This window comes from Panthera leo, chromosome D3, assembly GCF_018350215.1.
Source record: "Panthera leo isolate Ple1 chromosome D3, P.leo_Ple1_pat1.1, whole genome shotgun sequence".
Lineage (NCBI taxonomy): Eukaryota > Metazoa > Chordata > Mammalia > Carnivora > Felidae > Panthera > Panthera leo.
In genome coordinates this window covers 34,202,950-34,229,398 of record NC_056690.1, presented here as the reverse complement: position 1 = coordinate 34,229,398, position 26,449 = coordinate 34,202,950, and the positions used below count along the sequence as shown (strand labels likewise).

Below are 26,449 nucleotides of genomic sequence, written 5' to 3'. Positions count from 1 at the left end.
TCTAAGTGATCAGCAGGACACGTGGTAAGCCCAGCGTCCTCCTACACCGCCATCTTCCCAGCTCTGTCTGGATTCCTTTTTTAAAAAATAGTTTTTGTGTGATCCTAAGTCTTTGACAAAAGTATTTAAGCGCGACTTCAAAAGGCTCGAGGCTCGGATGGAGACAATCACCAGCGCGGGGCAGGGTTGACAGTGTCTCAGGAAGTGAGCTAGTCCAGGGCGGGGCCGGTCCCGGTGGGGACGCGAGGATCCGGAGGCGGTTCTGAGCTGGGCTGGGCAGAGGCGGAGGGCAGAGTGTTGACTCTTCCTTCTTTGCGCTTTACAGTCTTTGACTCACAGTTTGGTGTTGCAAGGACCTGAGAAAGAGCAGGGCTGGGGGCGGGTGCGGGGGGGAGGGGGGGCGGCGGGGAACCGGGAGCAGAGTGCTCCTGCCACTGTCACAGGCTTGGGAGGAAGTTCCTCCTGGCCACGCAGCCGGCAGGGCTCGGGTGGGGTGAAGGCCTCAGAAGACAAGTTTCCCCTCTTCTCTCACCTCTCACCATCAGGCCGGCTCTCTGCACCCCAGCGCCGCTGGCCAGTGGAGTGAAGAGGCAGACGAGCCGTTTCTAGAGAGATTCTCGGCTTGGACAACAGCACCTGTTGGGTGTGTTGGACTCTAGCATTGGTCTCTATTCCCCATGAGGCTGGCCGAAAGGGAGCCAGAGCCACGGGGGTGATTCAAACCCACCGTTCCCTGATTCTCCCAGCCATCCCTGGGCTCTACGCGCTTCTCTATGGGGATATACCTACTGCCTTTCTTTCTTGTTTTGTTTTGGTTTTTTTTCCTGACTCCAATCTACTCTCTACAAAATAGTTTCAAAGCTTAAAAAAAAATTAAACATCAAAAAGCAAACCAAAAAACCCAAGAAGCAGTCCTGGCATTTCCTATCAAATCTCCGTAATGTCCTCTTAGGCCCATGGGGCCTGTAGGCCAGGTCTGACATGGCCCCCTGGCCCCAGCTCTGGTACGTTGCCCGGTGGTCTGGGGCTGTCCACCACTGATGGAGCCACCCCGCTGCTCCTGCCTCAGACCTCCAAGTCTGCTGCCTTGTCCCGGAAACCTTCCTTACCTCTGTCTGGGGCTCCTCACCCTTCGTCTGGGTCGCGGCAAAACCACCACTCCCTTAGAGGCTTTGTGACCGAGCTGGCAGCGTCTCCCCGAGAGGCTCTGTCTCGGTGTCTTGTTAATTTGCTCTCAGCCCTCACCAGGTGTGCCGTGTATTTGCTCAGTCTGTGTCCCTAGAGGCGGTGGCCGTCACACGGGATTTCTCAGCCAGCACTCGGCACGCAGCGTGCACGGTATGTGTCTGATGAGGGGGCACCCGGACTCTTGGGTCTCCTGTTTACGTTACAACCTATGCATTCTGCCAGGAGGAAGGCTCCACTCCTGTGTTAGCCGAGTGCTTACAAGCGTTGGCAGCCTTGATTTTTACAGACTGAATCTGCAGCGTCTTGCAAGTCAGGCTTGCAAGGGGTCCGGGCATTTCTTCCCACTCTGGCCCGCTGGGCTGGGGAGAGGGGTGACATCTTCCCATCCCTCTCTGAACAAGCTAGCTCTTCCAGACCATGTCTTCTGGCGGTGCCTTTCCCATATTGAACTCCTCTCTGTCTTCCCTTGACAAGCCAGTTGCTTCTAAAATTTGCTCTCTGATGTCCTCTCCTCTGAATTATTTTAAGGATTCGTTTTGACACCATTAACTTTGGTGGCCCAGTCACATATCACTCATTGATAACTATTTCTGTGACTGTGTGCTTTGTCTATCTTCCCTCCAGTACTTTTAAGTTTTTAAAGGGCAAAAGCTATGAATTTTGTACTTTTCACAGTGCCTTGCAAGCAAATCAAACCTCAATAAAACCTTGAGTTTAGGAAAACAAAAAAAAAAAATGTGATTCCTACTGGACTATAAGAGCATGCGGTTGCATGAAAAAAATGATTTTCAAAACTGTTTTGATCGCTCTTGTATCTTTGGAACCTTGAGTCGTGCCTGGTACACTAATAAGTATCGGTTGAATGAATTAATCTTTTAAAATGTGGTGGGGAAAATATCCTTATCCCATAAAATGTTCATATTTTGTAATAATAAGAAATTAATATGGAAGTAACATTCCACAGTTTTGATTTATTTTGAATGTCCCTTCAATGTACCAGCTCATCTCGATCATGTCGAATCGGCTAACAGCGTTGCTTTGCCATTTCTGTCAAAAAGGACAATGAAAAAGTAGCATTTTGGTTATAGAAATTTGCTTTACAGTCCACCATTATAAGCCGATGGGCAAGTAGTGTATAGCTAACACAATCTGGTAGACAGGGGGAGTGGGATTCGTGAGAAAGTGCTGTGGTCTGAGTCAGGAGACCTGTCCTAGACTGAGTTCTGTGGTGAACCAGCTGTGTGACTTTGGACCAAGAACTTAATTTCTCTGGCACTCTCCTGCCTCATGAAGACGAGGGTGTTATGTTAGATTCTGTCTAGTTTTAACATTGGGGGGGGGTTATTTCTGGATCATATCAGCTGCTTCTGAAGGTGACCCTGTGGTAATGGAAAAATATCTAGACTGAGATCCAGGACCCTTGAGACCGTGGGGTGACAGTAAGACCTACCGGGACATTCAGCTTATTAACCTCGGGACATAGAAGTACAGAAGTCCATAATGCACAGATAAGACATGAAGTGAGCCCTTGCTAACCTTAAAATTGAGTTTCTGAGGTTCAACCAGGAGGTAGCCACAATGAGGCCTCCAAAGATTTCGGGGAGATGAGCCATGTGCAGAATGGCACATAGTTAATTAAAACAATCCACAAAAGAAAGGCAGCAGGGAAAAAGAGGAATATAGTGTTTTAAATTTAATTCTTTACCCATCCAGTGGTGGCTGGATGGGTCAGAAGTCATCTGTGACTCTGTGAGCTTCCCTGAGATTGGGGCAGTCCTGGGGCACATACTTAGGCCCGTGGTAGTAAGAGCAGAATCAATATTCCTTGAACTGAACTGAAAAGGACAACCTTTCGTCCTTCACCTTACAATTGTATTAGAGGAATTTTGTGGTCCTAAAACACCTGTATTTTGGGAGCTGTAATTTAGAACTAAAACTTATCTACCCCTTTGCTGCTACCTTGCTCCCCATCCTTCTAAAAAACAAAGGGGGTGGGATTCTTAACTTTCTAAGGAAGACATTAACGAAAACATTAGTCTGAATGAAAATAAGATCAATAAATTTCAGGACAAGCCTTCAATGTCTCTTAAAAGAGAGACAGAATAGATCCCTATTTCAATTGCATGATTCTGTGGGAATGGACTCCCACAGTTCCTACCGTAGGAAAATCATCCCCCTTGGGGTGGGGAAGTGTGTGGGTGCCCAACAACCTAAACCACAGGCAACGTGAGGGGCCTCAGTAGCAATTCGTAAGCTGGCACCCCACCTGTCCACCCGAGCAGCAGAGATGAGTTGGTTGATTCACAGAGTATGTTAAGAAAGTGTGAATTGGCTAAAGACATTTAAACGTTGGGGCATTCCACACAAACATTTGTGTTTCTGGCTTCCCTTGAAAAATCCAGAAGACCAGGAAGCTTGGGGCATGTATGTGCACAGGCCAAAAATGGACCTCTTTGCTGGGTGATGGCTGCCACGGGTAATGGCTGGACCCCTTTCCATCTCCTGCCTGGCCCCACAGTGATTTGAACTTGTGACTCTTGCTGCTAGGGTCCTTGACGGAGGAAGGGAGAGGTAAACTAAGGATAAGTCATTAGAGATGTTGAAAGCTAAGCTTTCATGGTGAACAATCCAAGCAAGAAGCAATAATTAGGTATTTCAGGGCAGGAAACCTAAACTTTATAAACTTGACTTTCTTCGTTGATTTTCCGAGTGTATTCATATTATTAAAGTCCTTTAGAAAATTGCCAGTGTTTACAGATGGGCTGAGGGTGGGAAAAAAAGAAAAAGACCGAAAGTGCTGAGTTGGAGGGGAGGAGGAAAGTTGCCCTTTCACTGTGGCCTTGCAAGGCTCCGCGCTCTTGGTTTATAACTGTTCCATGGGTCCTTGGAGAGTTTATATATTCTCTATCTGTAGATGGTTTTGTTCCATAAATAACGGACACATCAAACTTCTGAGCTGCCTTGTTCAAATCTTATTTTTATTGCACTTGGTCTGTAGGTTTCTAAAAGAGCTGTAGGATCATCTCCCACTATGGCTGGGACTTTGGTTTTATCAATTTCTCCTTGCAATCATGTTTCTATATTTTGAAGGGGATATGATTAGGTCCAACTTATTACTATGTCGTTTGGCTCTGTATGTTTATCTCTACCAAAAATGATAAAATTACTGATCAAAAGGGTACATAAATTTCCTCCATCTGGCGATCGTCCCTAACTGACAGGACTTGGCACTAGTTAGCTATTTGTTGCTGATGTACATGCTTTCATTTTACCCTAACGCTATCGTTGTAAGGCCATAGACATATTGGTATTCCTGATTTACTCCAGCATACATGGATCCCGCACCGGAACCTCAAAGTCTGGGCTCTTTCCTAGGCCCATGCTGTTTCAAAAAAGGCATGCCGACATCTGAGGCCAAAACAATCGGGCAAAATCTGTTCCCCTCGGAAGCTGTTTTGACGGATCTCTGTGGGGCAAAAACTTGTACTAGCAATTAGCTGTTCCGGCTGTGTCTTGCCAGATTGCACAGCACCTGCCTGCTCTTTCATTTACCTGGACCCCGTTAGCACCTGGGAGCACACAGTGGCCCTCAGCCACACCGTCGTGATGAGGGAGAAAGGAATACGAGCTTTGTAGTGGAGATGTTTTCCTAGCTTATAAACCTTCCTCCTTCTAATTACTTCCCTGAAATATGCATTCCCTTTGCTGGAGCACATTTCCCAGGTTATTCTCACGAGGGGTCCCATACATCAGCCCTGAGTCTGTTGATTCATGTTTATACCTCTGCCTCGTGAAGCTTTTGGCCCGATCCTGTGTTGGTGTTTCTGTGGAGCCTGCCTGACTCCGGTGCGTTCTCTCTGCCAGACCCCAGCGTGGGGAGGCAGCCTGGTGGCACGGTTAGGCTCCCAAGCCGACTGCTGTCTGCAAGCGTCTTTGTTCTGTCTGTTCTACAGACAGGCTTTACTTTTAGTATATCAACTTACATCAGACGTTTTTTCTCTGTTTTCTGGCATTATTATGTTTTTTGTTTTTGTTTTTTCCCCTATTTTAAAAAAAAAAATGTTTCCTGGGTTTCTTGTCCCAAGTGCAATGCAGGACAAAAGCTGGTTATTAACTGCTGCGGGCTCAGGGCAGGGCTGAACAATGTGAGGCACAGCCATCTGCAAGGTTCATGAATATCTCACTGCCTTGCATCAGTCTGGGTGCCACGAAGCAGCATAACTCATAACTGAATATTGCTGGTGTGCAGTTCCCTAATGCATCATTAGTGTTTTAGGATGGTCTGGCCCATGGAGCCTACGTTCCATATGTGCTGGCAAACTCAGAGGTCAGGCTCTGGGCAGCCCTTCCGCACCAGGGGAGGGGAGAACATGCTGCACAGAGCAGCCCAGCTGAGCTGTCCGCTAGCCAAAGGCACTGGGAGCTCAGGGAGGTTACCTCAGAACTTTCCATAGCTCAATCCACCTTGGTGTTTGCATGAAGCCTTCCTACACGGAGACGGAACAACATTCATGGACGTAAAATGTTTTCAGAAAGGACTTCGCTGTGATTGAATTCGTACCAAAAACATAAAAAGATGAATGCGTTATGAAAACAGCTAATAGATGAACACTGATTTTATTTAGGAAGATTTTAAGCAGTGATATTTCCACACTTGGAAGTATAGACATTTATGATTTGGCTTGGCTTTAGGCTTGCAAAAAGCCATCATGGTCCCTAAGTTTTGTGTATTTGGTTGAATACTCCATCTTGTAGACAAGTCAGGGCAGGACTGTGTTCTGCCCTGGTCCAAGTACTCTGGACATCACTCCGGGTGATGTCCTTCCCTGGTGACTCTAAGCCTTTTTTTACTCTCACCCTCTCATATTTCCTATTCATCTGCCCTCCATATAACAAAATGGATGCCTGGAGATGATCCACCCCTTGGCATAACTTCAAGACAATATGTCACCTTTCCTGGTGGGACTTGCGTATATGAATTCTCCCTAGCTGAAGATAGAAAAATTTATGCTTTCTTTTCAAAATCATCTCTCCTGTAATCCAAGGGGGAGGAGGCTGATTTCATGTGAGGTGTGAGAGCCTGCTTAGTATTACTGAATCTACTCCAAGTGGGAGACTCATGGCCTTTTCTAGTTATCTTTGAGGCCACGCTTAGGGCCACCAATTATGCCTCCTGGATTATCATTTATTGATGAGTCCAGCCAGACATTTCCAATTATTGGCTACTTGGTTCTGAGCCTAGAGACTTCCCTTGTCAGCCATCGTTTTTAGAAGGCTGCAAACATTCTTCACTCTTCTCAGTAAACTTGACCTAGTTTTCCCAATAGGCATTTGACCAACACCGGAGCAAGTATAACTGATTAGGAAGTGAATGAAAGGGAATGGACCCCTACCTTCTGTCTCTGGAGCTCTAGTTCCCCAATTGCTTCAGACATCCTTTTCATGGGGAGTGGTGGGGACAAAACTCTGGAGCCACCGTGGCTGGAAGGATGGCAGAACCAGCCTTTATCGAGCATCTTCTATACATTACCATGATGCCTTAGATATAGACGTATCTGGCAAGGCTCAACTCGAGGGCAGAAAGGAAAGGGAGTATCTTCTGACCTGGCTGAGGTTGAAATCATCTGAAAAGGTTTAGACCCTGGCCTTCTAAGTCAGAGTCCTATGGAGTCCAGAAGTCTGTATTTTTTAAAATTAATTTTTTAATGCTTACCTATTTTTGAGAGAGAGAGAGAGAGGGAGGGTCAGGGAGAGACAGAGAGAGGGAGACACAGAATCCGAAGCAGTCTCCAGGCTCTGAGCTATCAGTACAGAGCCCAGTGTGGGGCTGGAACTCACAAGCTGAGAGATTGTGACCTGAGCTGAAGTTGGATGCCTAACCAACTGAGCCACCCAGGCATCCCCAGAAGTCTGTATTTTTTAAACAAGAGCTGGAGATGATTCTAAGCAGTTTAGGAGCTAAGGAGTTTTAAGAGCCTTTGGGTTAGATGTACCATCCTTAAACACAGATTCATGACCAATACTTCAGAATCAGCTGGGTGCAGGTAAAAAAAAAAAAGGTATTTCTGGGCCCTAGATCTCTATGATCTGATGGTTTAGTCTTGTAGGCTTCTGAACTCTGTGGCTTTTCAAAGCTCTCTGTCGATTCTGATCATCAGAAAGATCTGGAAGCTGCTGGAACAGAGAGGACGGATGGAGAGTAGAAGGCTGGATGCCCAAAAAGGGGTCGCTGCGGTCAGCAAGAAGAAGTGTGGGGGCAGAGCCACAATACCGGCATAGCAGAGGCTTAGGGGACTGGACCAGACAGGTGTCTGCTCGACTCGGTGGCTTGAGTGAATGTCAGACTGTCTGAGGTCCTCAGCCTGAGACAGTATTAGTAACAAATCTAAGGCAGGAAAGTTAAAGAGAGCTGAGGTGAAAATCATGATTTTGGTTGGGGACATATTGCATTTGAGATGCCAATGGATTATTAACGTAGAATCCCTCTACGTAGAATCCCTCTGAGTGGTTAAGAAATCCCTCTGTGGTTAGTAAAAGAAAAAATGGATAGAAAAGAATTAAGACTATACGTCTAAAACTGCCTTCATGGTGAGGACATTGAATGTGGACAAGGGTGACATTCATCATTGATGGTGACATGCATCATCCACGAAGCCAACTTGGAAGAGAGAATCTTCAGAAGAAAAAGGGACCATAGGGAAGTAAACTTGGCATTACTTCCCATAAGTAAAAGGGTGACTTTATATCTTCGGTGCATGGGGATCTGCAGAAGAAGTTCTGTCCCTGTTAGATGATGGCTTGTCTTGTCTATGACCTGGGACTTGGGTTACTTATGAGGAAGAGCTCATATAGTTGATCCTCCACTAAGAGCCAGGCTCTTTACATTCCTTCTGTGACACTGAATGAAACTCATGGGCTGTTCTGAACTTCAGTGGTCACCTGTCAGTTAGGTTTGGAGACTGACCTCTTACCCAAGGCAACAATGCCATTAATCAGCCTCCAGCCTGATACCTCCTAAGTAATGGAAACACATCTTTTAAAAATATAACCCAACTATATATAAATAACTTATACAACTCTATACACACACACACACTCCTTACACAACCCAAGAAATAATCTGATTTAAAAATGGTCAGAACAGGGGCGCCTGGGTGGCTCAGTCGGTTAAGCGTCCGACTTCGGCTCAGGTCATGATCTCACAGTTCGTGAGTTCGAGCCCCGCGTCGGACTCCGTGCTGACAGCTCAGAGCCTGGAGCCTGCTTCAGCTTCTGTGTCTCCCTCTCTCTCTGCCCCTCCCCTGCTCATGCTCTGTCTCTCTCTGTCTCAAAAATAAATAAACATTAAGAAAAAAAATTAAAATGGTCAGAACACCTGCACAGACATTTTTCCAAAGACAACCTACAGATAGCCAACAGACGCATAAAAAGATGCTCAAAAATCACTCATCATCAAAGAAATGCAAATCAAACCCATGATGAGATATCACCTCTCCCCCATGAGGATGGCTAGAATCAAAAAGCCAAGAAATAACAAGTGTTGGCGAGGATGTGGAGAAACGGGAACCCCTATGCCCTGTTGGTGGGACCGTAAATTGATGTGGCCCCGGTGGAAAACAGTGTGGAGGTTCTTCAAAAAAATGAAAAACAATAATACCAAGTGATCCAGTACTGGATATTGACTCAATGAAAATGAAAACGAAAACACTAATTGGAGAATATTATGTTTGCTGTGGCATCATTTACAATAGCCAAGACGTGGATGCAGTCCGAGTGTCCATCCACGGACGGATGGATAAGGAGGACACGGTATAGATATACAACGGAATATTACTCAGCCATAAAAACTACAGAGATCTTGCCATTTGTGACAACCAGGTAGGACCTAGAGGGTCTTATGCTAAGTGAAATAAGTCAGACGGAGGAAGACAAATACCGTATGATTTCACTTATATGTGGAATCTAAAAAACAAAACAAACCAAAAGCAGGAACAAATCCATAAAGACGGAGAACAAACTGATGGTAGCCAGAGAGGAGGGGGGAGGGGATGGGCAAAGTGGGTAAAGGGGTGTAGGAGACACAGGCTTCCAGTTATGGAATGAGTAAGTCACGGGAATAAATGGCACAACATAGAGAATATAGTCAATGGTATTGTAATAGTGTTGTGTGGTGACAGATGGGAGCCACACTTGTAGTGAACACGGCATAACTTGTCATCACCTTGCCGTACACCTGACATTAATGTGACATTGTCTGTGGACTATGTGTCTATTAAAAAATATGTGTCTCATCAGCCAGGAATGAGGTGGGAATTCTTTGTAAGACAGCACAGATGTGCCAGTGAGTGTGAATCCTCACATGGGGAGGGTCCGTCCTCTGTCAGGGAACTGCCTGGAGGGCAGATCATGTGAGGGTCTCTTCTCCCTCTTCTCCTCCATTCTGGAAAACCTAAGCTCACTTCCTCAGCCTTTGGCCAATCCGTCTCCTCTCTCTCCCAAGTGGCACCTGAAGCCCGACCTAGTAGAGGGTGATGGCCACGTACACGGAAAGCCGGGAAGAACCGAGACGGGGCCATGGTGAGGTAGGCGTGAGCAAACTAGAAAGGATGAGAGGCTGCGGGAGGGGGCGAGGCGTGTGGAGGGCTGACCCGGGTGCTTAGAGGTGTTTGAGACCGCACCCCTGCGCCAAGCCCGAGGATATGGGAAATATACTAGGTGGCTTCTTCCCAGTCCAACCCCTCCACGTTTCTCTATACATTTCATTGCTTGATGTAATTCAATGACTAAATGCCCTTCCAGCATCCATGTGTTTGCTGACATGAGGCTAGGCTCTGACCCCCAAGCCCGACGAGCTCACTGAAATGAAGCTGCCAGGCTGTTCTAGAGCACTTTCTCATAACTAATCCTCGGGCTCTTTCCAGAATTCCTACTCTGGTGTCTCAGCTCTGGTCACCTGGCCTGGGCCTCACCCACGTTGCCAGCGGTCCCTGGCCATGCCACTCTTCCGTGGGCAGATGGAAACACCTAGGCATCTGACAGCCTCCTGGGTGAAGGTAGCCTTTCAGAAGCACTTTCCCAGACCTCAGTGCAGGACAGAGGGCAGGAAAATAGGGGGCCCAGAGCTATCTAAATGACATCTGCAGTTTCCATTCCTCCCATGGCATCCTTACCTGAGACATTTAGCTTCAATTCCTTCCTTTGGCAAAAGGTTTCAAACTAATGTTTTGCTGTAGCTCTAAATCTTTGCCTACCGTCCCCCGAGACGATGAGAACTTGTCCTGAGTCCTAAGCTCTGGGGTACATGGGTGCTGCAGCCAGGGTGGAAGGAGGGCGCAGCAGGTGCTTGGCTGGGGGCTGTGGCACTCAAGGGCTGGGGAGCTGTGTCCCCCACCCTGAAGCTGTTACCACAGCTCAGGACTGATACCGCCTCTTTGTAACTAATAGAAAGTAGACCCAATAACATTCCAGCCAGTAGTAATATGGGCGTGAAGAACAAATGGGAACCGAGAAGTTACTAATTGACTGGGAGGGAAAGAGGAGCATCTCTAATGCATTTTATGGCTGGAGCTGTCAACGCTGCCAATCTCCACACTCTGTAAAGAGGGCAACCCCGGCTCCCTCCCAGCCGTGTCTCTCTGAGAGAGGGGACGGGGTGCAAATGTGGATTCCTCCCCAATATGGCAAATGCACAGAGCCAAAGGTAACCGCTCGTTGGGATAGATCTCTCTCTGTTGAGTTAAGATCATGGCTGTGGATTTTGCTTCCCTGGTGCGGACTGACTGCCTTCTCAGCCAGTCTTGGATCAGCATAATTTTCCCCATCGGTTTCACTCAAGCTCCCCTGAGTTTCTGCTCTGGGTTTGCAGTACTCTTGGTGGTTCCGAGAACATGCTTTTGCCTTAGATAACTGGGGAGGCAGGACCTTTGATCATGATGGGTGAGTTCTGTGGGTCCTTTTTGATTTGGGGGCTCTTTAGAAAATGAAGCACAATCAGAAACCTGGTGTTGAATTGAATCGTTGTCTTTTAAACAGTTTTTTGAATTTATTTATTTTTGAGAGTGACAGAGGCAGCGTGAGCATGGGAGGAGCAGAGATAGAGGGAGACAGAGAGGATCTTAAGCAGGCTCCATGCTGCCAGTGAAGAGCCCGATGTGGGGCTGGAACTCATGAAACCGTGAGGTCATGACCTGAGCTGAGGTCAACAGATGCTTAACCAACTGAGCCACCCAGGTGCCCCGAATTGAATTGCCATCGTAAGGACCAAAAGAATCTGTGAAGACAACACAAGCTGCTTTCCTGAAGTGACCTCAATTTCCCTAAGGGGCTGAGAACATCTCTGCCTGAGACTGATCAGAATCAGAAATGGAGGGCTTTAATCTCTTTGACTTTTAATTCGTGAAGATAAGAAAGCTATTAGTGTTCTTGGGTTCTTGGACATTGACTTGATTAATAGTTAATCAATAGTTAATTAATAAATGAATAGTTAATATTTTAACTTCCCTTTCTCACTGAAAAAGGACAGGAGGCTTATATTTCAATTTGGAACAATTCCACATTAGCATTTTACTTGTCAAGTGTCTTAATATTGCCACCTTATTTCACTGCAGAACCTCACCTAGGTGATGTCAGCCAAAGTACTGGGACATAGTTTGTAGTGGAAAATTATTTAGAGATTGAAATTTTGGTCTTAGGTATAGAGTAATGGAAATTACTTAACGAATAGAGTGTTCTGAGCTACTTCAGAACCTTCCAGGGACAAAATCTAGACTAACCATTGGAGGTCCCATGAAGATGTCCCAAGAAGCAGTGTGGCTGGTGTTGAAGGATGGCCTCATTAATGTGGGTACACCCACATTAAATACCACAGGTATGTATAACTTGAAACGATGCTCTAAGCTAATGAAAAATAGCTTATTTTTTTACAAAAAATTCTTCTTCCTCCAAACAATGTAGGCTTCCAAGAACTAATCACTTGTGCACACTGTCCTAAAGCACCTTCATCGCAAGTAATTCATTTAAGCAGGCCAGGGAAATGTAAGGCTGTTATTCCTAACTGTGACATTAAATGTATTCTTCCTTGTTGAATACTGTGATTCTCTGTCTGCCCCTCTCTCCTGCTCCTGCTTGCTCCCTCTCCCTTTCTCAAAACAACAACAACAACAAAACTAACAGATAGAAACTGCTTCTCAGGACCAGGCCCCGTGCCTCGGGGACACTGCTAGGAATAGAGGGGGCAGAACAGGTGCCGATGAGAAGAGAGAACCATGTAGAGGCTGGGTGGGCCTCATGGAGAGGTGAGCAGAGCTGGGGGCTTCAGAATGGAAGACACATTTGTGGACACTCCGGGACTGTGGGAGGGGTCTCCAGAGTCGCAGAGCCAGAAGAGCCATCCCCTGACCCAAAAGTTGGGAAACCTAGTGCCACACCCCAAGGAGCCACAGAAAAGGGCTGTACTTAAATACAATATCAAATTCGTATCAGTAAAAAAGAATAAAGAGCAGAATCAGGTCCCTAGAGACAATACAAGTTTACCAGAATGGTATGGCCGCAACAACACGGGTGAAAGCTATAACCCAGTATTTCAAATAGACGAAAATAAATTAGCAATTAATACAAGACACCAAAGAACAATAGAAGTCAGGATTTGAAAGCTAGTGAAAAAGGAAAATAATCATTTTAGAAAGGATCGCTAAACTAGAAGGACAATATGACAGTTCTGGCAAGGGACAGGGTCACCTTATGGATGGAGCCACATTACAGATGGGGTCACCTTATGCACAGGGTCACCTTACGGAAAGGGTAGGCTGAGAGAGGAAGGCTGCGGCCATACAGTGGGGGAGGGAGGCAGACGCTGTGCTCAGGGGTCCCGGGGGGACCAGACTGAACAGTAAAAGAGGTAAATGCAGCAGCTGGGACCAGAGCAAGGCTGGTAACGAGGACGCTGGGCCCCTATGGCCGAGGGTCTGGCTCACCCTGCCCGGCTCCCTGCCTCATTGGGACAGGGACCAGATGAGGGTGAGGGGAACCTAGAACAGGTGGTGGACGATAGATGCTGAGTATTATGTCTGGCTTCAAAACCAGCTGCGGCAGCAGGGGCCGGATCTCCTGCGTCTTACTCTTCCCTCATAAGGGAACTAAGTCCTCACAATCTTCTTACAAGAAGCCAGCGGGTCTGAGTGGCCCAAGGATAGACAGTGATGGATACTGCAGTCTCCACGAATGCCCTCTGCACGCCCACAAGCCCGTGCTCATGGGTCAAGGCTGTGCCCCTCCTTCCAGGGAGTAGGCTCCCACCTCATCAGAGGTGAAACCCGCACAGGGAGTGCGGTGGCAACAACTTGCTGTTCCAGCATCCAGTTGCCATGCCCTTGCCCGGGACGAGGCAGAACCACCCCAGATCTCAAGTGCCCTGAAGGGTTGGGTGACGTTCAGCTGCAGCTGTGTGATGGGGCAGCACGTCCCTCTGCTCAATCCTGCCTTCCTTGCTGACCAGTGTAACTCCCGGGACCACTGCCCCAAACGTCCTTGGTCCAGGCCGTTCATTTCGGAGGCCGTCTCCAGAGAACCCAATCTAAGGTGGCAGGCCACTTTCACAAGGAGCGTCCGCTGGGCCGGGGCTTGGAACGTGGCTGGCTACAGTACGACGATCCCTTCCTGTTGTCAGATACGTGGGGCTGAGAGGGGACAGGGCCTGCTGGCCCGGGGGTTCCCTGCCCAACGGTGGCCTGGCCAGGCCTGCGGACCTCCTCGGTGTCTGCCATTTCCACTCTAGCACATGCCTCCCCGGAGGAAGCGCCTCCTTTCTACAATCCTTTATTTCTATCTTTTATATTTCCTTCTATACCCCCCCCCCCCCACACACACACAGGAAGCTTCTTCTTGAACCCTGGAAATTGCTCTCTTGAAGAGCATTACCATTCTGGTATAGTTTGACTTTTCCACTTTCTTCTCGGGAGGATTTCCTACTTCTCCTCTTTCCTAAATGTGTCATAACTTGCTCTCTGGAAATTCCCTTGAGCTGCCCTGTTTTCAAAGAAAGAGTTCACAACCTGGAATACGCACAATGATTCTTCGTGTTGTTGGGAAATCAGAGTGTGGGCCACAGTTTGTGGTCTGAGTTTACTGCTACGACTAGAGGAGCTGATTGCCACAGGGTGGGAAGTACGCTGGCTTTCCCGCCTGAAGAAAAATATGCACCAGTTCTCTAGAAGACACCGAACACCGTCTGATCTCTGTTTTTTTTTTAAAGCTGCATATTCCCTTACCATGATTTTTTTTTAATGTTTTTATTTATTTTTGAGACAGAGAGAGACAGAGCATGAACGGGGGAGGGGCAGAGAGAGAGGGAGACACAGAATCGGAAGCAGGCTCCAGGCTCTGAGCCATCAGCCCAGAGCCCCACGTGGGGCTCGAACTCACAGACCGCGAGATCGTGACCTGAGCCGAAGTTGGACGCTTAACAGACTGAGCCACCCAGGCGCCCCACAAATAACGTTTTCAACAGCACCTTCATTTACAAGGTAGCTTAGACTGCAGAAGGAAGTCAGCTCCTTTTTACCACCTGTCAGAAAAGAAGCCATTTCCATCCAACTAGAAATGCTTAGCTCTTATGAGGATATTATGCTTTTTTTTAATTCAAATGTTAATTTGAATTGCAGTCTGTGTCTTAAAGCATCAATTTGTTTTTTCTCTAGTCCATTTGATCATGGTTTCTGGTGAGCGGTACAGGAATATTAATTTGGCATAGAGATCTTCCTCGAGTTCCAGTTCCCCTGTCTCTCGAACTAAAAAAATATCTGTGCACAACTTCAGAATTCGGTCCACATTTGGAAGCTCTTCAAACATGATGGAGTGAGAAATCCCACTGAAGAATTCACGGACAAACTTCCCAATCACAAGGACAACCGAAGCATACAATCCCATGATACTGGGGGAAAAAAAAAAAAAAAGGTAGCTAGAAATTGTATCTACCAGTTAAACACAGTTAATAGAACACGTCTAAAAGAAAAAAATAACAAAATTTCTCTAGTTTTTCCCTTTGGTGAAAACATTTACTCTGTTTATTAAAAAGGTAATTCAGGGGCACCTGGGTGGCTCAGTTGGGTAAGCAGCCAACTTCAGCTCAGGTCATGATCTCGCGGTCTGTGAGTTCAAGCCCCGCATAGGGCTCTGTGCTGACAGCTCAGAGCCTGGAGCCTGCTTCCGATTCTGTGTTTCCATCTCTCTCTCTCTGCCCCTTCCCTGTTTGCTCTCTGGCTCTCTCTCTCTCTCTCAAAAACAATAAACATTAAAAAAAATTTTTTTTAAAAAGTTAATTCATATTCCTTGTGTAAACACACTTTATACATTACAGTGCTGTAAGACTTGAAAAATAAAAGTGTCAAAAAAATCTCAATTCTGGAAACAACCAATGCTAGTAGTCTCATGCATGAACTTCAGGGGGTTTTACTGCAAATATTATATAAAGAAACCACATAATATACTTGATAGAAATGCAATTGTACTATATATACTTTTCTGCACCAGCTATTTATGTTAATACTATAATTCTGCATAGACATTGACTTCTTAACAGACTTTCATGTCTTGTAGGGGATGCATGTGTCTTAGAATGTAAGCATCAGAACACGGTGAAATGATAGCATCAGACCATTTTGGACATTGGACCATGTCCAAAATTGCGATGCTTGACTGAGCATCTGCTCAGGTCAGAAGGCAATCTATACAGAAAAGAGATAACCCTACACCAATTTCTAAGTTTAAACATTGAATTACATCAAAAGTAACAGGAAGACGTGGAGTCAAGAAACCAGAAACATGACTTCTAGTCCTGTCCTTAATGGTGTTATTCACCCCAGGCATTTTGACATCTTTGGGACTCTGGTTCTTGAAGGGCCAATGATCTATGAATTTTAACACTGCAGCTGTTAAGTTCAAGAATTTTAGGAAGGTACTAAGCTTCCCATCAACTTTATATGACACAGAAGTAGGCTCTTGTGACTGCTAACTGAAATGCATCCTTACCCATAGCCAGCCAGGAACCCCAGACTGGGCGGGCTGACTTTGTCATTGAAGACCACCAGTTCCAAGGCCTGAGCGTGCTGATTGTATATTCTGTTTCCAGTCAGGTTGAGAACCCACCACTCACTGTTAGATTTAGTTGTATTGTCTCTGGACAAAATGATGGTGATATTCATGAAGTTATTTTCTGCAAGACGAGAGAAATGAAACCAAGTTAGCATAAGCATATTAAGATTCAATGCACGCAAACAATTGTCAGATGGCAGAACCTGATTACCACTATTTGTAGCATGTGATGCCAGGATGAGTAGGGCACATGTTAACAGCATGAGTGGAGAAAGGAAAGTGGGCCGCAGGTGTGCATAAGGTTTCTCCTTGTTGCTAAAGAGGACGCTCACTGTTGCTAAGTGAGCACGGCAGCCATATCACAGGGAGAGAGTGAAGACCCACGTGATATATACCTGAGTATCACACATGCTTAATATACGTGAGTATATTTCTTTGCTAATAATTCCAAGCAACTAGTTAGACATTTAAAAACCCAAATCACTGACTTTTTATTGACTTGACTAATCCAATCATATTACTAGCATTTATTGAGTGTCTTCTGGGAGGAAGGCCCTCCGTTAGGTGATCAGGGGTTACAGAATTGAATACAGCACAATTCCATATCTCAATGGGAACAGGCCATGTACATGAGCACAACTTATGGGCATGTGGCAACCACTATTAGACCTGTGCTGACAAGGAGAGAACAATTCTGGTTGGTAGGATCCATGAGGGCTTCCCAGATGAGACGACTTCTGAGTTGAATTTTGCTGAGAACATCAGTAAAGTGGAGATGGAGAGGGAGAGGAGGTTATTTCAGGAAGGATTGATGGCATGAAGCTCAGGAAAGTTCTGAAAACCCATGATGTGTGGTTAATGATTGCTTGTGTCGGAGCTTAGGGTGAATATAAAACAGTAAAAGGGCCAACAGAAAGCTTGGAGTTCTCTGTGTAGGCCTTTCTAAGAAAATACCACCACTGCCAATGATAATACGGCCTCCACTGAGAATCATGGTGGTGGACTATAAACTCTGTGAGGGTGGGGGCCGTGGCTGCATTATTTCCTGCTAAATTCCTAGATCAAAGGAATCTAGGACAGTGTGTGGCAATGTAAGTCTATTGGATGGATGGATGGATGGATGGATGGAGCGTGAGGCAGGAGACTCATAAAGATAAAGAAACCCCTCCTCAAGAAGAATGTGAACCACTGAGAATGCTCAGGAAGAAAAAGAACCTTGGTTCTGAAGTCTAGAGAGTTCTGAAGGGGGACATCTGGCCCATGTTTGGATCTAGTTTGTCCACGTACTGGTTGTATAACCTTTGCTGAGTAATTCACACACTGGGCCTTGGTTCCCCCTTTGTAAACTGGTGATAACCACCAACGTATGTTAAATAGGCCTTATGGTAAAGATCAGAGAGAACTCAGTAAAGCTAATCAGAGAAGTCATTGTGTTGGCAGGACCTGAGAACACCAAGACCTGTGGTGTGGGGAAGGGGGACTTCACAGGCTGAACCTCATGAGGAAGAAATGCATAGAGATGTGGGGGCCCGCCCACACTTGTCTTCGGAACCTCTATGCTGCCTCTACTTCTTGAGATCTCCATGGGGGCGTCTACCTGTTTGCCTACGCAATCCCCATCTTTCCAGCTAAACATGAACCATGTAGAACCTCGTGTCCAGTGCCTGGCATACTGCCTGGTGACAATGAGCAACCCATGTTGGCAAAGGAATGAATGTGACTTGGATATATACTGCACTGTCCTTCTACTTTTACCATCCATACCCATCTGTTCTGGTCCAGGCAACTGATGAAGTCAAACAATGCTTCATAATTAATGCTTAAGAATTCCAAAGCATCATCTTACTACCATCTCTGTTATTTGGGGTAAATACAGTCCCTAGAGACTACTGTTGCTACTTAACGACCCTTGGGCTGAATCACGCACATTTCCTGCTACCTTTATATTGCTCTTATTGTGGGGCCTTCATATTTAATACTGCATGAGGCCATTTTCTGCCCAAGATATGGATGCTAATAGAAACAAGTAAACAGACTAAGGCACTAAATGTGGATTTAAGCCCATCAAGTTCTATATCAATGAAAACAATGAAGAATATGGCTTCTGGTGACTGACTGATTCCTTCTGGCTGTGGAACGCAGCTGGGAGTCTCATGCTTCCTATAAGCTCTGTCTCACAGAGACAGAAAACTGGAAAGAAGCTCAAGAAAGGTTGAAAATGCAAACTGTAGAAGTTGAATAAAAGAAGGTTAAAAAAAAAGTTCTGAAATAATTCCTTCTCAGCCTTACCAGACAAAAGTTGCTTTATAGGTTTTGAATTCGAATCACTAGGTGCTTTCACGTAATATGGGTAGATCTTTTCTATAGTCCTGTATGTTAAAAAAAAAAAAAAAAAGGAGGGGAAGCGTAATTAAGTTTTAGTTGTTTTACCCACATAAAATTGATTTTTTTGTTGCTACTTTGACCTCATATCAAACGATAATGGTGAATCTTTGTATATGTATACAATGTGATGTCATCACAATTTATGGGTTCCGTTATAACTAGAATTCTCTGAAGCCAAAAAATTTTTACCTGTTTCTATTCGAATACTCAAGTAAACTCTGTACATGAGCAGTTTATGACTTGAAAACTGCTACAGAGATTTTCCATGTCTGTGACTGTTTCTGAAGCAAGGGACTGTTTTCTTGCTAGGATCTAGGTCTGTACTCTCTCTCTCTCTAGATATATCTATAATCAAGTGGACGGCATGAATCTATCTAGGACAAGACTGAGGCTTGAGGGGAGAACTAGTGGCCTGGACCTAACCCTCCCTCTGCCAAGGACAAGCTAAGTGACCTGAGCAGGTCGCTGTGTCTTTCTAGGCCTGCCTGTTCTCTCATGAAATAATGGGGGAGGAACTGACAGTCATTGAGGTTCCTTCAACTTTAGTGATTAACAAAGGCTGTCGTAGGAAGCACGTCTGAGGACTGCATCATGGCGGCTTATATTCACTGCATTAAAGTGGGGCCAAGGCAGACTGGAGGTCAGAACTAGGCATTGGCTGGTGGACGTCTGGAATACTTCATTTAGTGGTTTTGCACCAATAGCATTTTTTTCCCCCTCCTGCTTAGAATCTAGACATCACAGCTTATATCTGTTTGAAGTGGAGTACTTACATGGCAGGAGAATATATTAAGATGTATATTCCCGCCTCCCCCACCCCCCCCCCCCTGCAAATTTCCTTTTACCCCTTATCTTCCCCTCATCTCCCATCCATTCAATGACCCCAGGCCAGGAGCAATAGTAGAAGAGGGGTATCCCAGGGGCTTAATCTGGCTTTTGGTGATTATGGTCAGATAAGAGCAAAGTTTGCTGCCCAGGAACAAGGTCAGTACTCCCAGGGCTAGGTGGACAGAGTACCGGGGGAGGAAAACAGAGCTGCCTTAATGTAACACAATGAGGCCTCCAAGTAGAGATTCACTTGAGTTACTGAAGAAAGTTGCATTTCTGGTATACGTGAGTTTGCAGATGCAGATTTTGTACCAGATATATCCATCTATTAAAGCTAATTAACAGGAGCAATCACTTACACCGGTGTTCTTGAACTTTCCGTGTTGTTGCCGGCTATCATTTTAGCTATATGCTCTCGTGTGGTATTTTTAAGAGGAAAAGAAAGCTTATCGGTTGCAATTTCTGCCTTTGCACCCAAACTCATGTTTCTGTGAAGAGAAATAAAAAGGCTCAATGTCAGTGATTACTTGGAAGTCTAGAAGAGACGTTCAAAAATTCACTTGACTCTTCATTTTATTAATCTCACCAAGTCTTCCTTGGATCCACAACTGTCACCCCCAACCTTTTCTGTCCACCTCACCTTTACGTCCAGCTTCTTAGACAACCAAGTTAGTAAAGCCCGGGGAGGCCACAAACACCTTTAAAACAGATGGCAGGTGAGAGGGCAGAGTCTGTTGACTAGAAGAGAAACCGTCTTGATGCTCTGATAATGAGTTTCTGAAACACTTTTTTTTTATTAATCTAGTGAGGTTAGTCTCCATGGTGACTAATAGAATCCATGCTTTTAAAAGAATGTTCCATCAAGAGTTGATCTTTAATGTTGTTATTATTTATTATTATTATTTTGGTAGGTCTTCAAAGAAAAGGCTAGAAAGTGAATTTTGGCAGTACAGAATTTCATGTGAGGAATTTAGGATGTTCTAAAGGAGAAAATAAGATGAAAGAAAGAGTTCTTTCAATTCTGAACAGCCCCCTTTCAGATATTTCTTTACTGTTTCTTTGTAAATTCACTTTAGATTGGAGAAGCCTTCTTCTGTACCTATCATAATTCTTTCTTAATTTTATCCTAGAAGCCAGGAACCATGAACCCGATGAACCTATCACTTGACTGCTGGCATAGAATCCTGGATCACAAGACTATGACAAATACAAACAAACAGACACTAAGCCAACCAACTAGTGTATTGTGTTGAGGTTCCCCGATTGCTTCACTAGCACATTGGGCTTCTGAATGCAAGAACTTTTCTTAAGACACGCTCATGAATGGATAAGGAAGATGTGGGGGGGGGGTGTGTGTGTGTGTGGAATATTACTCAGCGGTGGAAAGGAATGAAATCTTGTCATTTGCACAGACACGGATGGAGCTAGAGAGTATTATGTTAAGCAAAATAAGTCTGTCAGAGAAAGAAAAATACCGTATGATTTCGCTCATGTGCAGGATTTAAGAAACAAAACAAGTGAGCAAAGGGGAAAAAAAGAGAGGGGCAAACCGGGAAAGGGACTCTTAACCACAGAGAACAAACCGACGGTTACCAGAGGGGAGGTGGGTGGGGGCATGGGTGAAATAGGTGATGGGGATTAAGGAGGGCACTTGTGAGGTGCACCGGGTGTTGGATGGAAGTGAAGAATCCCTATGCTGTACAGCTGAAACTAATATTACGCTGCGCGTTAACTAACTGAATTTAAATACAAACTTAACACAGATCAACAAGTGCAGTAGTGGCCACGTGCTGGCCATGGGCCCAGGTTAGGTGAGAAGGAATCTCTCTCAGCTCTCCCCATCTTGGGACTCCCAGGCTGCTCTCACATCTCCTGCTTAGAGAAAAGATCTGACAGGACCTCCCTACGTCGGAGGGATTCGAGTGAGAATTCGGGTTCCCGAGACTGCCAATTCTTGATTGCTCAGACCAAATCTTAGATCAGGGAAATCTTACAATCATCCAGACCATTTCATTTTATAAGTCATGACACTTTTTCTTTTTGCTTTACCTCTCTCTCTCTCTCATTCACAAAACTCACTGCCAGCCTCTCTTTAAAAACTGGAGTAGAAAAAAGGAAAACTAAGAAGTTCTTATTTTTGTCAGAGATTCCTAGGCAAACTGTTATTTAGTAAACGCAGATGTTAGCTGTAGCATCGAATGAATGTTCCCAAAGTGTAATGTCAGCTATAAACCACATCCATCGACTTTTTCTTTACTTCTATCCACCCACCCCCACCCCGAGTTTAGATTGGGGGGAAAGGGGAAATTATGCATGGAAATACAGTAACTACCTCTGAATACTCCATGAAAAAACAACAGAGAAGCTACTATTGGGGTCCATGAGTTCGCTTATCATTTTCTGCTTACTGGGAGGGCTGATGGTCCACAAAGAATTTGAGTTTCCTTCCAGTTCTGCTACAGTTATGTCTTCTTTTTCATAATTTTCCAGAAATTGCATAGCACCCTGTATGCGCACAAATACACATGCATAAATAGATCATATATATGGTGATGTACAAATAAAATAAAAAAAAAATGTTTGTTTATTTTTGAGAGAGAGACACAGCGTGAGCAGGGGAGGGGCAGAGAGAGAGGAAGACAGAATCTGAAGCAGGCTCCAGGCTCCGAGCTGTCAGCACAGAGCCCGACGTGGGGCTCAAACCCACCAACCTTGAGATCATAACCTGAGCCGAAGTCAGAGGCCCAACCAACTGAGCCACCCATGTGCCCCCTGTGGTGATGTACAAATACAGTGATTACTCTTCTTTGTAACTGGCTACATGAAGGGGAATTCTTAGTAAGGAAAGGCAATTTTTACAGTGCACGGTCTTCATGCTCTATCGCACTATTCTGTTCCCCTCCCCACAGGGATGGGCAGCCCGAGTGCCGTGGAGCAATCTTGGTGATGTTGCCGCACCAATACAGCTATGGGATCATCCCAACTCATCAATAAAGAAAAGACAAATGACTTGGTGTCATTTTCCTCCCCATTAAGAAGGAAATGTATCAACTATTGGGGTGTTCCCTCTCACCACCCAGTCAAATTTAATCCACCCACAATATCCTGGTCCTGTCTCACAGCTGCACATCCCTCAAGATTAGTTTTGGCAGTGTGCATTAGAGGCTGATAATTTTATAAAGGAGATAAGCATCTGTGTGCCTAATCATTTTCTTTAAATACAAAGTATTATTTGTAAAGCAAATTTTAATTCTGAAAGCTCGATTTATCATGTGATTAAAAGTTTGTAATGGAGGGAAGAGAATACATGAGCCACAACTTTACCACCAGGGCATCACCGCTGTGATATATGGTAGGAAATGTAGATTTCATTTGTTTTAATTTAAAAAATAGGAATGTGTGTCCTTTTTCACTTAGGTTTTATCTTGAGAAATGTTCACGCCATGCAGAGTCTCTGCAATGACTATTTTGTATTATGAAAGACGCTGCTCGGAAAATATTCAGACGACATAGCACGTAAATAAAATGCAAAGCGGTGGTCCCCTTCTCCCACGCCGACCGCCCTAGGGAAGCCAGTGCCTATCAAATTCACTTGATACATTTGCCATAACTTATTTAACCGGTCCCTAGTTATGAAGCCCTCAGTGGCTTCCAGCTTTTACTAATGCAGAGAATGCCAGCACAAGCAAGGGCCTTCATAGAGCTTTTCCAACGTTTTGAATGACTCCCTTAATATAGATTCTCAGATTAGACCTACCCATCAAAGGGGTCAGTATCTACTACGATTAAAAAAAAAATTAAAAATATGAAAGAGGACCTACATCTGTTAAGCTTACATTAAAATGTCCTGAATTACAATTACGTTTATTAACACATATCCAACGATACGGACATAATGGCTCAGAGTATCGAAGGGGCCAGTGGCCAGAAATGCGCTGCGAACCCCTGGTAACCCCTGACAAGTCCCTGCCACCACCACAGGCCACGACAGAGGAGTGAACAAAATGACAAGCAGTAAGCTCACCTTTCGTCTAGAAAGGTCTTCACAGAGATCTACTACATGCATTTACTTACAGTGTCCCTAGAAAAAGCTTTCATAAATTTATTAAACTTGGGCTGATCCATAACTTTCAACTGGCTTTGCTGTGCACTCATTGTGAAAATAGGCTGGAAAACAAAGAAACAAGGTGCCGTTAGCCCTCCAAGGCCCGTCTCTGCGTCCTGGGTTAAAAGAACAATACTTCCGCCGCGTTATCGCCCCCCCCGGGCACCCGAGGGCAGCTGGCCTCAGAGATCTCTTTTTGAAGTGATTACCCAACCAGAACAAAACGATTCTTTCACTGTCTTCGGTGCTTTACTTATCTCATACATCACGTATTTGCTGACCAGCCGAAATGTAGGGAGGAATGTGGAGCACCAAAGCTAACTCCACATCCTGTGGCTGTTTATTGGGAAAGGCAGCCCTGGGGGAGGTGCACAGCGGTTACCTGGTACCCTCCCAGGGTGATTGTGACCGAGACGTCCAGGGGCTGGTTGATGACCCCCGCCACAGATTTGATCAAGGACATGAAGAGAAGGGGAAACCAGACAATGCAGATGAGCAGAACGATGATCATGCCTCCCATGCCATACTTCACCACTTTCTTCTTCTTCTGCCCCCGGGGCTGCGGGTATCTCTGCAACAGAGGGGTCACACCGGGCTCAGGCTTCTGGCCCCGAGAAGCAGGCGGGGTCTGGGTCGGGGAGGAGGGGTGCGCGCTCTTGCCGCGGGACCCGACTGAATCCTGATTCTGCTCAGTTCGCTCAGGTCACTCTATGAAATTAAGTAGTGATGTGAAGCTCTAATGAGCACCCAACACGTCCCCACGGTGGTGCCACGAGGGACCAATGGACCCGAGGGACTTTCTCCTTAAAACTGTGTTGGTTTTGGCTGGTGATGAACCTATAGACCGATGGATCAAATACCGCTGAACAAAGCCTCTGCTTTCAAGGGATCATGTGGGAGAAAGACATTTTACTGCAAATTCCTGAATATTCCAAAGCTGTGCCTATCAACCACCTGCTCTTGGTGGGTGGAAAAAAGTTTCTCACTTCATTCATGACACACGTTGTCAGAAGGCAGTGTGGTTCAAGCCCTGCAATAAGATCTATACGATCAGAAGAGCCCTCTCTCTCGGCCGCCAGGACTCCACGCGGGTCCTCAGCGGGGGCTGTGCTGAACAGCAGGAACTGGGGGTGGTGGCAGAAGTGTGCGTCACGTGAGGGACCTGCTCTCTCCTACAAAAGCAGTGCGTTTGGTAGGGATGGGATCACTTCCATCAGCTTTGTTAGGGACCCACCAAGCACTGCTCCTAAGCAAGGCACAAGGAGCCGGCTTTGCTGTCCGGAATCAAAAGGGCTTCAGATATGCACGTGTAATCCTGGCTTAAATGTTGCTTCTCCGTGACCTTTTTGCCTTCCAGGGTCACCCCCTGAAGCTGGGCTGCACACACAATATGGGGGTTACCCCCACTCCCCAGCCTGGCTGTGAGATTTATCCTGGGGGGCACAATCCCTCAGGAGGCAGCCATTCATTTCACTAGAGGTGAGGTAAGGAAAACTCATCCACATTCTGCCTGCAGGCGCTGAGCTCATGTGACAAGCGACAAACAAGGACAGAGGTCTGGGAGCCAGCACTGCTACAATGGCTCTATGGGCCCTGGCCGTCCGTGATTGCTGAAGTCAGGCCTGGAAGTATAGGGCGGGGGCTGGACGGGGGGGCACGGGAGCCAGTATGGGCAGCATTATGGATTCTGTGCTCAGGAGATAGTGCCTCTCAGTGGCTGTGCTCCGAGTTAGGGCATGATGTCCAGATCCAGCACTGTATTTCGGTATCTTTGCGCTGGAATTCGAGGCCACTGATTACAATTTTCTATTGCGAAAGAAAAACTGCAGTATCGGAGAATTTCAGATATATATTCACACACACACAGGCTTGCTTTTTCATCTTTTTCGCCGGGAGGCAAGTTTAGACAAGCGGCCTCTCATCCTCACGCAGGAGCGCTCAGGCATAAGGTGGCGAAGTGTTTTGTTGGTTCAAGACTTTTCTCTGCTAAGAACAGCCTGGGTCTCTTCTGACTGTAGTGGTGCCATATCGGTTCCTCTCCTGGAGGCCACCCTTTGAGGCTCACTGCTAAAATCCCCAGAACCTCCCCCTCCATTCTCCCCCTTCTCCTGCTCAGCCCCGGGGCAGGACACGGCCAGGACCTTTGGACCTCTCCCTAACTCTGAGGCTACTTCCCCCTTCACCTTTCAAACGGACCGTCCCCTTACTGTCCTGCACTGCCTGTCACCGTTTCCTGGGTAAGTCAATGCTCTTCTGGGTCTCCCAGTCTGCATAACCTTCCAGGCTACATTTCCAATCAGCTTCCTAAAGTGTTTTGGGACGTGGCTGCCTGGAAATCATTGGAAACGAGGACTGGGACCCAGTGGCCTGCATTTGTGTGTGCTCCTGTGCCAACACTCTGCCTTTTAGGAAATTGTTCTGGCTTCATAAAGTGTGTTCATAAAGGCCCTGGAGCACAGCACATTCGACTTGGAAGAATCCCCAAGAAAAGTTACTTAAATTTTTTCTTTTAACATTTATTTACTTTTGAGAGACAGAGTACGAGCAGGGGAGGGGAAGAGAGAGAGGGAGACACAGAATTTGAAGCAGGCTGCAGGCTCCGAGCCGTGGGCACAGAGCCCGACACGGGGCCCGAACTCACAAACCGCCAGATCATGACCTGAGCCGAAGTCGGACACTTAACCGAATGAGCCACCCAGGTGCCCCATGAAAATTTACTTTTAAAAGCAGCTTACTCTTCTGCTTTATACTGGACAAGAGACGGTCACTGGTAACGTTTCTGTCTCTGATGGGACGGAGTAAAAACGTGTGCCAGATTCGCTTGGACTCCCCTGACACTGACCTCCCACACACCTA

At 46.0% G+C, this 26,449-nt stretch overlaps 1 protein-coding gene across 1 annotated transcript in view; it reads right to left on the bottom strand.

Annotated features, from left to right (window-relative positions):
- Positions 1–14,651: 14,651 nt before the first annotated feature.
- LOC122203634 (piezo-type mechanosensitive ion channel component 2-like) overlaps positions 14,652–26,449 on the bottom strand; it is a 14,607-nt gene continuing 2,809 nt past the window's right edge. Inside the window, exons 2-8 of the mRNA XM_042910626.1 lie at positions 23,976–24,164; positions 23,563–23,655; positions 21,821–21,993; positions 19,848–19,976; positions 18,565–18,644; positions 16,213–16,396; positions 14,652–15,115 (exon numbers count right to left, since the gene is read on the bottom strand). Coding sequence (XP_042766560.1) covers positions 14,863–15,115; positions 16,213–16,396; positions 18,565–18,644; positions 19,848–19,976; positions 21,821–21,993; positions 23,563–23,655; positions 23,976–24,113 — 1,050 coding nt within the window. The 5' untranslated portion in view covers positions 24,114–24,164 and the 3' untranslated portion in view covers positions 14,652–14,862. The remainder of the gene's footprint in view (positions 15,116–16,212; positions 16,397–18,564; positions 18,645–19,847; positions 19,977–21,820; positions 21,994–23,562; positions 23,656–23,975; positions 24,165–26,449) is intronic.